We start from the raw sequence: 14,072 nt of genomic DNA, 5'->3' as shown, positions 1-14,072 counted from the left end.
TCTCCATCCCGTACTTACACCATGCAAATTCTTTTGCAAAGTTCAAGAGTAAACTGGCAATGCCAACGCATTGCCCATCGTCGTCAGCTACAACTACACTTTTCAGTTTGTCACCCAGTTAAACATAGCAGAAATCACAGCCACAGAAAACCATGCAGACAGGAAATATCTTGTGGAACTGCTGGTTACTTGTCTTTTAGGAAACCTTCAGGATCCATAAAAAAATCACAATGCATTTCACGCAATTTTGTTCGAACCGTCATCTGGGAAAAACTATCCATATCTAGATATTCTTCTTTACCAACGCTATATCGAGGCCATGTTGGTAGGCTGTCCACGTTGTCGACCACAATCGGTAACGTAATTGTACCTGCATTTGGATCTCTTTAAAGAAATAAAAATCTATTTTAAGCTCATTTCCGGGTTAATGTGGCCTATAGGGAAGATTGATGCGAATTTTCAAATATAACTTAAAACAGGGTCCGGTTATAATGCATGAAAAAGAATTAAACTTCTCACGAAAGTTTGTAATAATTGCATGATTAGCCATTCAGAATCGTTTGTTAGGAATACCTTTGACCTTAGTCACCTTACTACGTATACCTATAGCTAAAATGCTGTTAAGAGCATTGTTAGTTATCCAAGTCGGAATATATACACAAAATTTTGGCAGTGAACTCTATATATTATGTGAACAATGCACTAGAACTCGATCGCCAACTTTGAAGCCGTAGCCGTAGGGCCAGTGCCTATTTTTTAACTGTTTTGGTCTTCATAAACGATCTTGGCACTGGTCTTCAGCCCCGTTTACACTACACTCGATTTATTGGCACGGCACGGCTAAAATGGGTACCCGTGCCCATTTCATCCGTGCCCGGCCTTTGTTTTGGTAGCCTGAGCACTAGTAAAATTGGGCACGGGTATTTTAGCCGTGCCGTGCCGATAAATTGACTGTAGTGTAAATGGGGCTTTCGACTGCCACACCACTGGTCAGTGGTCTGAGTTGACTTCAACAAATCATGCACCTACGAATAGGCTTCGAAGATGGCGGCCGAATAACTGTATTATCGATCCAGCGCGAATAAACGGTTAACTCCAAATCGGGCCATTCCAGCCGAGGGAAATCAATCCCTGCTGGTTGTCACGTACTCTCAGCAGGTAGGACGGCGACTTAACAAGCATCAACTGCTCTATCTTCAACTGCATGTCTCGAGTTCTAACGACTAGCGTGTAGTGCACAACATCTGCATTTCAAGATGCGGTAAGTGCTACTTCGAATATTGGGTCCAGTATATAACGATATATAATTCTACTTCATACTAAACCGGTACTTCAACTCAACTTTTGTTTTGTTGTTGTCCAATTTGCTCCATGCATTCTCCAAGTCGCTATTACTTGATTTTACTTGAAGTATCGGCATCGTTCAACATCGATCATCAATGTATATTATAATTGAGATTGAAAACATTAGGACTTACCCCGTTTTTGCAAAATTGGTCCAGTATAAGATCATTCTCATCGACAGTGTTTGATCATCAGGTCGAAACCTCGTGTTATTGACTGGAAAACCAAAGACTGACTAAAATATATGCAGAGACTGAGAGTAAAGGATCGACCAATAATGCATCATGAACTACAGGGTGAGTACAAAAAGCTGATGCCTTTCATATTGCAAAAATTTCCGAATGCACTTGTGACTGGCACAATTGGACAATTCAATTGTGTCCAGGAAGACGCAGGGAAGTACAGTGTATATCGTTGAGGTTGGGGAGATTGGAATAAAATTTATTTCACAGAGTAATATGATTTAAGGTCTGACGTACCCGTGGACGTACACATTGGTGTACTTAGCACGCACACATTTAAGACCGATTTACACTAGCAAAATGTCTGTGCGCACAATGACGTCATCGTGTGTGAGCACAAGGGCTGCTCCGGGATAATTCGGAACACTGTGAGAGAGGCGTGTCTACACATTGTTCTGGAACAGTGTTCAGTCTATTACATAAGCGGTAAACCATGCGTTTTATAATTGTTCGGATGATACACAGTATAATGATTTCATGTATTTTTATGTGGAAATGCACTTTTTATAGACACTTTTACACATTGCATATATTGCCACCACCTGAAAATAGATACATGTCTATGGATGACGATAAAGTCTTAAAATGAGGCAAACATAACATCCTGGTTAAACACATTATCTATTACCATCACTTTTAAACACGTGAAAATTGTACGTGTCACGTGTTGTGTTCTAGTTGCCTCTACTTAAAAGGTTAAAAGTAAGGGCAATCAGAACAGATCTGAACTTTCACGTGACAGCGTTCTGTTCCACTCCATTACTGCTCCTGAAATCTGGAGTATTCCGAACAGTAAATGAAGCAGCCCTACAGTGTTTGACCAGAACTGCTGACGTTTACACTGTCAAAGACATTTCCTGTTGTACAGACAACAGGTCAAACATGCACGAGCGTAAACGGAAAGCGCTTCTTTGTTTTTTTTTGTTTTTATTAGCAGAAATGAATGAAGTTTTGGTGGACGTTTTAATTTTTTCACGTGAATATTCCTATAGTTTAACTGCAGCGGCCAAACCGATATCTTTTGTGATTCGTGCCACAAAATTGAGTTTGTATGACAAAATATCGCAATTTAGTCCCCGCAGATTAGAAATACGGGGAAAAACTACAAACTCTTTTGAAATGGGGTCGAGTAAACCATATACCGGTATATTTACCTGCACTATTTTTTTTCTCCAAGGGCGAGTATAGTTGTATAGGCCCATTTACACTTGCGATTTTTGCTGCGATTTCATGTGCGATTTTATTCTTTTGATAGATGTGAACGAATGAATTAGTGACGGACGTTCAAATAAAAGCTCTTAGTCATCAGAGCATTCGTAACTAGTCACTCGTTCACATCTACCAAAAGAAGAAAATCGCACATAAAATTGCACCTAAAATTGCTAGTGCATGTAAACAGGCCATATACCATATACTGCGCTGTCAGTTCAGTGACGTCAACATGATCGCGAAGCGTAAGCTATATTTTATCCGGGCGTAGAGGAAAGCTGAGCCCGCATTTTGAGAGGCATTTCTCGGTTGCTCTAAAAATAAGTATTCACCAGCCTCCCTCTACGCCCGGGTAGAATAAAGTCATGAAACAATAAATTATATTCATAATTCGACACTGCACTCAGAACTTTTTCGTTGTCTCTAGCGGGATTTAAGATCGCATCTTCAGCATAATTGACCTGAACAAGCAGCGTAATATATAGAATAGATATATTTAAAAGTCGTTCAGGTGGTTTATTTAGTAAATCAATGAGAAAGAATTGTCTTACCACAACGTCCAGTGCATGACCTGCAAATCCATACAATCCATAGGGATACACGTCTGGTAGATATGGTACCAACGGGGTGTGCGAATATTGAAATACATATGAATTTGTAGTGTTCATCAGGTTATATCTGAGTTTAGCCTCATTTCTTGTTGCACAAATAAACATTTTATCTGATTCAAATGCTACACTCGGTCTCAATGCTTCCAAATACGATGAAATGCACTTCGGCTTATATAACTCTCTCGCCTTCTCGTACACGTCCTCTGACGAATTTTTAAAATGTGCTTTCACTTTTAAAAGCCCTTGTTCGCTAAAGAACATTTCGTCTTTAGTGATTCCAATAATTATATCTTGACTTTTAACGTTTCCTTTCTCAAATAATTTTTTGGTTGATCAGAAAAGAATTCTCTGTCAACCACAGGGCGTGCCCGTATACTCCCAGAGCCATCGCTAGTTTCCTTCCATACTTCCTCGCTGGCATTCCGAAGACATTTGACTAAATGATCATCATTTTTACAATTAACTTTTCCAGAAACCATTGTAGTCCATACTTGATCTGGGCGTCTGTCATAATCGCCCACGGTGTTAGCATGTTTCCACTTTGCAAGATAGCTTTATCGAAATATTTCCAACTACCTTTCGATAACGTATGTGCTGAGACACTGACACTCCCAGCACTCTCGCCAAAAATTGTTATCGAATTCGCATTTCCACCGAAATTTTTTATGTTATCTTTAACCCATGCCATTGCTAAACGTTGATCGTAAAGGCCAAAATTACCTGAATGTGAAGAAAGAGAGCTTTTCAGTGTTATATATTATCAAAATTCTTTTTGCGTGTAAACGATTGTGAGACTATCGCCGGGAGACTGGTCAGTCAAAAGAGTTAAGGGAAAGAAAAGAAAAACCGCTGGAATGCTAACTTTTACCGCTAAAAGAAATCACAGTTTTTCTAACAAAATCCTCAGCCAGCAAATAAACTTTAGGCATTTTTTGTTATTGTTGAACATTTTTGCATAGAACATGACCTGACGTTTCTTACGTAGGGTACTATTTTTATGAAGCTTTAAGATATGAAGCTTATCTCGCATAACAGTCAATTTGACTCTAATAGACATGTTCTCTCTTATCAATTAAAGAAAAATGCCTTGGGTAGATCTTGTAAAAGCAGAAAATACATGCATATATTCTTATGATTTTCGTTTCATGTGTACATACATGGCTGGCGTGTGGTCCACTTAACATTGTGAACATTAATTTAACTTTTTGATAACACTCCTGAAACCGTCCGTGTTATACACTTGCAATTTATATTTATCAATATTATATTAATATTCTTTTGTTGGTAAAGTGCATACCTTTAATTCTACCATCTCCAGTTGTCAGAAATCCGAGAGCTGAAAGTCTGTAATTGATTGTAACTAGTATGACATTACCAACTGCTACAAAATTTGAACCTTTATACCCGTAAACCTCCGACTATAAGCCCTGGGCTTATATAAGTTCGTAAGCGTTTTTTGATGGGCTTATACACGGGAGGGCTTATATACGGGGGAGCTTATACATGGACAACATTTCGGGTTTATATAAACCAAGTGCCGTATTTATTGTTAAGGTATAAACACGAAAATAAACAAGAATTACAGATAAACAAATATTAACATGTTAAGCTGCACAAAAGATTCGTCGGTGCCGCTTTGAAACATCACCAGGACGAACATGTTTTGTAAAATTAAAACATTAAAACACACACTGCTTGAATGTTTTTGCTTAGTTACTGCTATAGAGAATTGTTTTAGTGCAAGAGTATTTAATATATACCTGTATCTCGACCTGTATAATGGGCTTATATTCGGGGGGGCTTATATTTGGAATGACGGGATTGTTAATAATGTGATGGGCTTATAGATGGGAGGGCTTATATTTGGGGGGGCTTATAGTCGGAGGTTTACGGTATATACCGGACTGTCCGTTTCGAAATCCTCCACCATGTATCCAAACCTGGCAGTAAAAATTATTTTAATTGCATGATATCAGCATTTGCGAAGTTACTCCAACAGAAATCGTTTTTGTCAACAAAAGATCAAAAATAAAAAGATAAAAATTAATTTAAGATCCAGATTTAATTACGATCCAGTGTTTTAGTTTTTTATTCTGAACCACTGTCCGTTTTAAAACTTTGGAAAATATCACCTCTATTGGTCCAGCAAATATTTATGAAAAAAGATGTTCAAATTTATAAACAAGAGATTAAAAAATAATGTAAAAATTTGCTTTAACCCAGGGTTAAGCTAACCGGCTTTTGAACAACCTGCATGGGGTTCATTTGATTTGCTGCAACAATAAAAAATTAAAATCTCACAAGCGGTCTATATGAGTGATTTATTTTTAAAGGACCGTAAAGTACTTTAGTTTACCACCCTCCTTTACCAACTTATTCGAGACTTTTTCGTTTTGGAAAAATAAACCGAGTTCTGCCGAAACCACATGCAAGAGATGAACTAAAAAACGCAGCAGGCAACATAAAACAAAATTGCAATTGTAACAACAACGTCAACAAGAAAGAAATTAAGAATATACAGCAAGAAAGACCATCGCAATTATCGCTACTCTGGTTTAATTAATAATGGTAATTGCACTGAGTGGAGTGCAATTTGGTGTGAAATCAAACGCGTGATTACAAAATCTAAACGCGATTTGTAATCAAAAGTTTAATTTCACACCAAAATTGCACGACACAAAGTGCAATTTCCACTTTATTATATTCATTTTGAAATCATACAAAAGATTTTAAAAACAAATTCAAAACGATTTATTGGCTGAAAGAACCGTAAACGGTGTAAAAGTGAGTAATTTTCATTTATTTTTGTCAAGAAATTTTGCGGGGCATTTAAAAATTCAAAATAATAAAATTTTGTTCCGTTTTCCCCTGTAATTTGATTGGATAGTTACACTGAAATACTAAATCTGATTGGTTATTGTGGTGCAGAGCTTCAATCTTGCAATCTTATTGGCTTATAAATTATGTGATTAATGCTCAAAAATAGTGCGATTTCGGAATTAATCACACTATTTTTAACCAATCAGATTGCAAGAAACACCATTGATTTCAAAATGAATATAATAAATGAAAGTAATCACCGCACCAAGATTACATGTAATGTTATTTTTTTTTTTTGTGTGGTATATAAATTATGTAATTTTATGTGGTTACTACCATATACGATGGATTATATATACCTGGTTGCCGTGAAGTTATTAGCTTCAATTCGTTGCGAACAAAAAAACATTAAATATATATTGAACAAAACAGCAAAAGCCTAAAAAGGAACAACGACAAATTGAACCTCACGCGGAAAACAAAATATCTTACCATTACGCTCGCATTCATAGGACGTGGAAATGGTGTCCACACATTCAGGATTAAACAGTCCTCAGTGATTATACAGTCCTCAGTGATTAAACAGTCCTCAGTGATCACAATCTCAGGCAGTTTTGGTTGAATACAAGCGATTAAATGTTCAGTGCTGTTTAATGTGCCTAAAGAATAGTAAAATAAGTCCTTCATCGTCAAGGCTACTGATGAAATGTTCGCGTATTAAGGTATACGTTGTCACTTAGGAAAGTTTTTCTTAAACAGGAAAACTACCCTGATAGTATTATAGTATTTATATATTTATTTAATTCAACCAAGGATTAAAATCATATATTGTAACCATGTTAGAAGCTTCCACTGTCGATTCGTTTATATTAACAACGATGAAATTGATAAAACAATTAACAAATATAAAATTAATAGCAAAATCTCAATTAAATAAAAATTTGGAGCTTCGGCATACGGAATATTTTGGAATTTCTGGACATATTTTCCAGATAAACCGGAGGGCTCGATTTTGCCTCGTATTAGACCCGTTCTAGTCTGGATCACTGTGAAAAATAAATAAAACGGCGTCAAGTTAATGAAGAATTGACATCGAATCAATGGAATAAAAAGCTTCACCAAACATTTAGGTATATAATTTTATAAAACATCTAATATACAAGCAATAAACATTCATAGTCAACTCCAAACCGACAACAGCTAATTCTGAACTTCCGTATAGTCATGGTCAACAGGCATACCTTCCCCCATTTGATTAGCTGATGCCATGCACGTGATTACCAGAAGTAAATATGGACATGCCTCCTGTCTTCCTATATATGATCGATAACGCTGTCACAGTAGACCTAGAAGAATATGCATCCTATTGTTAGGTTTTGAGGCGTAGCCATTTGCCACTTACTGCTTCAACCAAGCACAACTTTACACGACAACTTTAGTGTATGACCGTTTATTCACTCTGATATTACAGGGCAGGATTACATCGATATATGAGAAGTTACATGGTAATATGTTTAGGACGTATAACATTTCACTTTACATTTATATAGCCATATTTGGTCTTTCGTTGAATTACCTTTGCTTACATATATATCTATATGGAATTTATAGAATTAAAGATATTTACAATCAATCGATCATCAGAATATAAAAGGGGAAAGTTTAACATTCCTACTTGCTCTTTATGTTCTGACCCTTTATAATTGATGGCGTGCAGCATGGCGGGCCATCATGCAGTATATACGCGCGCTTTACATTTCTATCCTGCACTTATTTGACTATACTTACCTTCTTTTCTTATTCTCTTAACATAATACATCTGAAACTATGTAATTTTATCTTACTGGCTAGTTTTGTGAAAATGTCTGCAACGTTTGGAATATACTCTAAATCAACTCTGCCTTCCTGTATCTCTGATCTAATGAAATGGTACTTTATGTCAATTTTGACCTCTGATGCTGAATTAGGTTCCTGGCTAAATTCATAGCTCCCTGATTATCTATCATAATGAGTGACTTACCTTCTATACTTACCATCATGTCTGTGCAAAGCTGCCTTAAGAATTTTGCTTCTTGTATCGCGTTGGCTAGAGCTATATATTCTGCTTCACATGTTGACAATGCCACGGTCGGTTGTTTTCGGCTTTTCCATGATACATCGGGCCATTTTGTGAGAGCTGAAAATTATAGCCTGTCACCGGCGCTTCGTCTATCTTCAACAGACGTTCCCCAATCTGAATCGCAGAACCCCTTAAGAGTTATAGTGGTGAATTCGTTTTTTCTAAAGTTTAATCCTAATTCCTGTGTACCTTTCAAATATCTCAAAACATGTTTGGCCGTGCTCAAGTCGGATTGTTTGGGATTTGACATTTTTTTGTGACAATTTTGTTACAACGTAACACATGCAGATCCGGTCTTGTTCCACTCATTACGTATATATTAGGCTTCCTACAATTGCTCTATATAATGTCGAGTCCGTCAATTTTGGTGACTCTTCTTTTGTATCTTTCTCGTGGCCTAAAATGCATGGGGTCGGCTTAGGTTTAGAGCTAGACATTTCGAATCTCAAAAGAATCTTTTGAATGTATCGAGTTTGATTCACCTTTATACAATCTCCGGTGCGCTTAAATTCATTACCTAAAAACCATTTCAATTCTCCTAAGTCCGTCATTCTAAATCTATTGCTCAACGAATCTTTTACGCTGTTTGGTAAATCGGAATCGCTTGCTGCGATGATGATGTGATCGACCCATGCGATGATAATAACACATCGCTCATTGTCAATTTTGCGAACATGCAGACATGGGTCTGCAAGTGACTGCGTATTAAAACAAAAACTGATGTAATAAGTTGTTCCAATTTCTGCCGGTCTGTTTAAGTCCGTATAGTGACCGATTTAGTTTACACACTAATCCTTCGCCATTGTTACTGGACTTTTCGAAACCCTCGGGCTGTTCAATGTAGATTTCGCGATCAATGGGTGCATGCAAATAAGCTGTTTTAACGTCCATTTGGTGGACAATCATGCCATACTGAACCGTGCGTTGCAATAAAGTGCGGACTGTGCTCATACGTGCGGTGGGTGCAAATGTCTCTTGGTAATCTATTTCTTTTACCTGCGAATAACCCTTTGCTACAAACCTGGCTTTATACGTGTCTTCACCGTTCTGGTTCGTTTTAACTGTGTATACCTATTTTGCCCCCACTACTTGCCTATCCCTGGGGTGTGGTACAAGTTCGAATGTTTCATTTTCATCGAGAGCTTTTATCCCTGTATTCATGTCCTCTTGCCATTTATTTGCATATGGTGCGCTTACTGCTTGCTTGTAACTTACTGGGATGTTTGCAAGCCTATAACAATAATCAATTGTGCAACTTGTGTTGTCATCTAACTTATTTTGTCCAAAGTAATTTGGTTTATTTGCAATTATTGCGTGCTCTCGTTGGATATCTTTAATCGTTAATGCCTTGTTCGTGTTGTTCATGTGTTTCCTTGTCATCACCTACTTGTTCAATTTGAAATTCCGCGGAGTGTTTTGATTTTCCTCAACAATGTTTGGTATTTTGGCCTCGGGCTTATCAATATTTTCACCTTGTACTCTCTTAGAAATTAAATCAACATCATCTTGCTCAGCTTGTATATTGTCGAAGAATTTTATACATCGTACTTTCTCTACCTTGTTCGTTTCTGGATAAAATACTATAAAGGCCGGACTTCCTTTGTCATATCCGACAAAAGTGCATGCCTTTTCGGCTACGCGCATCTAGCTTTTTGGCATCTTGTTTATACCCATAACAATTAGATCCGAATACATGCATATGACTTAAATTCGGTTTCTTAGCAATTAATGCTTCGTAGGGTGTTTTCCCTAAACGTGGATTGAAACATCTGTTTCGGATATAAGCTGAAGCCATTGCAGCATACGTTCAAAGACGTTTTGGTAATATTTCACTTTATATAGCCATATTTGGTCTTTCGTTTAATTACCTTTGCTTACATATAGCACAGTTCAGTCACCGTCCCTACTGTGCTTGAAGCCTGCTGCGGTTCTTTTGTAGTTTCAAGCAAAATGTATCAAGTTTCAAGCAAGTTCACATTATGCATTTTTCGCGATCAGACTATTTCGCGTGCTTAGAGGCTGACGCGTTGACTGATTCAAGTGGATTAATTTCTAGCAAGCACGATTTTAGAGCAAGTGTGACCGCAACCTACACCTATCAAGTCCCGTCTCACGACAAGCGTTTTCGTCGCAGCACTCTCAAAAAATAATTTTGTTCCCTCAGACGTTTTACGACGCACGCGTTTTAGCCCACTTGAAGCCTTTACACCTACAGAAGTATTTTTACTCGAGCTTAAATTAAATTCGGTCAGTATTTTTTTCGCGCAAGACTCATTCTTCCACGCGGCCAATCTTCATTTTGGCTAATCGAAATAAATCGTTGTCGCATGTGACATATTTGTGACCATCTTATTAACGTTTAATGGCGCATTCAACTTGTTTCTTCGTGCTAACTTCAGCGGCTCATTCGACTTCCAGCTTCTTTGTGCTTAACATCACCTGACGGTGAGAATTGCTTCTGATATACGACACGTTACGTTAGCAAAAAGCGCAATAATAACTGCCTAGCTCGTACGCAGGCGGCAGGCGTTTTAGTATTTAGGCTTTTTACAAGAGCTTTTTAGCATCGCTAAGACAGGGAGCAACCTTCTCATCAATATCCTCGCGCTCCAAGTTTTTCAGGTACTTCATTTAAGCCTTTTCCCTCGCATTTCCCCTTTAACACTCTTAAAGATAGCCCTCGTTAACCTCAATAACCTGCCATAGTTTTGTAGTGCCTGCCAATCTTCTGCTTTTATTTCTAAACTTTCTCCGCTAAACGCTTAGCAAGCTTCTTGTTTAACTTGGTATGCCGCTTGTGATATTACACACGAAAGCAAAGCATGCACACTATAAATAGTTCAGCACCATGTTTGAAGCTTCTCACCTTATAAAGTTTGAAGTAACACTATTACAGACACCGAAGTGTAATACTAGCCGACGATGGAATGCTGCCCGCAAAATGAAGGGTTTCTTTAGGTAAACAAGATGCCCGCTAGGCATTAAACTCGCATTGCTTGAGTCGAGCTAGGGCTATGACAAAAAAGACGCTTACTCAGCAGGGCCGGATTAACCATATGGCAGAAGCGGCATATGCCACGGGCCCCGCGGTTTTGGGGGCCCCGCGCTTTACTCAGTACAATTTTTTTTCGGTGCGTGGGACATGGAAAAAGGGCCACAAAGCTTCATGGCCACAAAATAAAATAAAGTGACTCCAAAAAGCGAGGCCCCATGAATAAATAAAAATGCCTTTAAAGCTTATATTAAGTTATCGGAGCAAAATAAATAACGCGAAGCCTTAGAAATCAAAAATCGAGGCCCAATTAGGCACCCCTACAACCAGATTCTCCAAAGAAAATTTTAGAATAATGGGAAAATTTAGAAATTCAAAACTTCAAGTAAACACAGAGCCACCTAGAGGGGTGGTCAAAGGGGGAGCCCGCGGGTTAGCCCTGAGCCCAGGGTTGTAGGGCTCCCCAAAAACCTACAAGAATAAAATTAAACTGCATGTTGTTGGAATATTTAGTCCTCTTTCAGAAAACGTCTTAGGTTGTTTATAGTTTAGGTAATGCAATATTATACTCGATTTTGCGGAAATCTTACCCCCAAAACGCAAGAAATCGCATTTGCTGCACTCTAAAACTCAAAATTTTCTTGGGGGAGGATGCCCCCAAACCCCCCTAAAACTGCTATAGCTATAGTATTTTCTACATCAATGTTCTGGTCATGCATTATCTCGCTACAGTAGCACAAATTGCTATTTTTTTGCAGATTTTACTCCCCTAACGAGAATTTTACCCGAGCCCCAAAAATTCTGTAGCCGGTGAGTAAAAGTTTTGATGCTTTACGGGATTGAGGGGCCCCGCACTGAAAAAATGCCACGGGCCCCGCGAAAGGTTAATCCGGCCCTGTTACTCAGGCGTGTGTTTGGACTTGCCATAGTTGTTCAGCTATGCAATGGAACGGGCGTGAAAATGGGGAGAGCATTGGATAAATTTAATTGCGCTGTGATCGCCTGCATCCCAATTCAAGTATAACTTTGGATTTCAGAACGCGGGTTAGCTTTGTGATCTTCGTAACTTGATAGATTATTGATTTTAATGACTCAGTAGTGCAGCATGCACGTTAGCTTAGCAGCCACGCCTGCGTAGCTCGTGGCTTGCAGGTCAGCGCACCTTATCGCACCTTGCGGGTCGCGAAATTCTCGACCATAAAAATATTAATAAGAACGCTTCCCATTTTAAGAACTCGCTTGCGCATTGCGCAATGCGAGTTAATTTGACCTATGCAACATGATATCGTAACGTAAAATTTTTGTCTTTACTTAAGATGTCGTCCTTAGGTAAAATAATGGAGAGCTTATAAGCACGGACTGTGTGTACTTGCCTCTCCTCGTACGGGACCGTGTCTTAATCATTACCGCATAGTGGTCCATGGACTGAATTAGTGCATCTTACGTGCCTATATAGTAAGACTTATGAGTATAACTTATACAGAGATAAGTGAGAGATTGCGCTCGTATATTTCTAAAGTTTTGTGTATCACGACTTTATCACCATCGACTTGACTTTATCAAAAAATTAAAGTATACATACGTTGTATACGATGTGGTATGACAACTGCCTAAATAGACAAAACACTTCTCGACGTTTCGACCTGAGGGCCTACGTCAGGAGAGTTATTATTTTTATTATTATTATTGAAAAATTACACATCAAATAGCTATTCTAAAAAGCTAAATTGCGATGCATATTACAATATTATGCTAAATTTCGATGCATATCGCAAACCTACTATAAGCTAAGTATTGCAGTTAAAATTTGTCCTATCATATCTTATATCTATAAAAATTGGTATATCATATATTAAGATCGTAACGTATTAAAAAGTTATTATATCTATAAAAATTGATTTAGAATTTTATATCATATATTAAGAGAATTATTAAAAAGTTCGATTGAGGAAAGTATGAAAAAAAGCCCTCAGGTCGAAACGTCGAGAAGTGTTCTGTGTATTTAGGCAGTTGTTAAACCACATTTGATGCTAAGTTGTTTGAAGACGCTGCCACGCTGCTCCTTGGTTATATTGGAATTATTTGGAAGTTGGAACTTATCTACGTTGTATACGGATATAAGCAGATCATGCAGAGCCGAGTAGCTTTTATTGTAGCTATGCGTAGCCAGTTAACCTCATTGAGACCTCGAATTTAATTTCTTCTGTGCTATAACATAGGTTAAATCAGTTAACTTACCTTTCAGTATGGTAGTATTAATATAATTCTTCTCCTTTCTCTGCAGTGTCTGTCGTGTAAAATATCTTGCTTACGCGCTTATTTCGCAGCAGCAGTTTGTTTGTTCAGTAATCAGTTGATTGATGAAATACCGTTCTTGCGTCATCTATAAACTAGATATAATTGGTTCAGTTGGTATGCATAGTCACTAGTCAGTCTTGAACGAGCAGTGTTTGACACAGCTACATAGAAGTTGAAACGTTTCAGTTCTAACTGTAAAAGCGTTGTTACTTGTTATTGTGCTCGCATGAATAAATGTTTTGATGAGACGAGTTGCATGCATGTGTGTTATCGATGTGTTATAGACTTATAGCAATATCTCAATATCTCAATATCTAGTTAGAACAGCATTGCTACGTAATCGCGACAATAATAGCACAAAAAGAGCCGGAAGAAGCAGTTTAGGGTGCGGCAAATTTTCAGAATGGGCCACATTCTTTAAACCTTAGCAACCATAG

At 37.9% G+C, this 14,072-nt stretch overlaps 1 protein-coding gene across 1 annotated transcript; it reads right to left on the bottom strand.

Moving 5' to 3' along the window:
- Window positions 1-185: 185 nt before the first annotated feature.
- Window positions 186-3,642, bottom strand: LOC114531289 (bile salt-activated lipase-like). The gene is made up of 3 exons (XM_028552923.1): window positions 3,347-3,642; window positions 1,479-1,579; window positions 186-384 (listed from the first exon to the last, which is right to left on the bottom strand). Exons 1-3 carry the CDS (start codon window positions 3,509-3,511, stop codon window positions 186-188), a joined length of 465 nt encoding a protein of 154 aa, XP_028408724.1. The 5' UTR covers window positions 3,512-3,642.
- Window positions 3,643-14,072: the final 10,430 nt, after the last annotated feature.

The sequence above is a fragment of the Dendronephthya gigantea genome, unplaced genomic scaffold (assembly GCF_004324835.1).
Source record: "Dendronephthya gigantea isolate DGI-Jeju-01 unplaced genomic scaffold, DenGig_1.0 000070F, whole genome shotgun sequence".
In the NCBI taxonomy this organism is placed as follows: Eukaryota; Metazoa; Cnidaria; class Anthozoa; order Malacalcyonacea; family Nephtheidae; genus Dendronephthya; species Dendronephthya gigantea.
The sequence above is the reverse complement of the archived record's forward strand: the minus strand, read 5'-3'. Positions and strand labels throughout refer to the sequence as shown.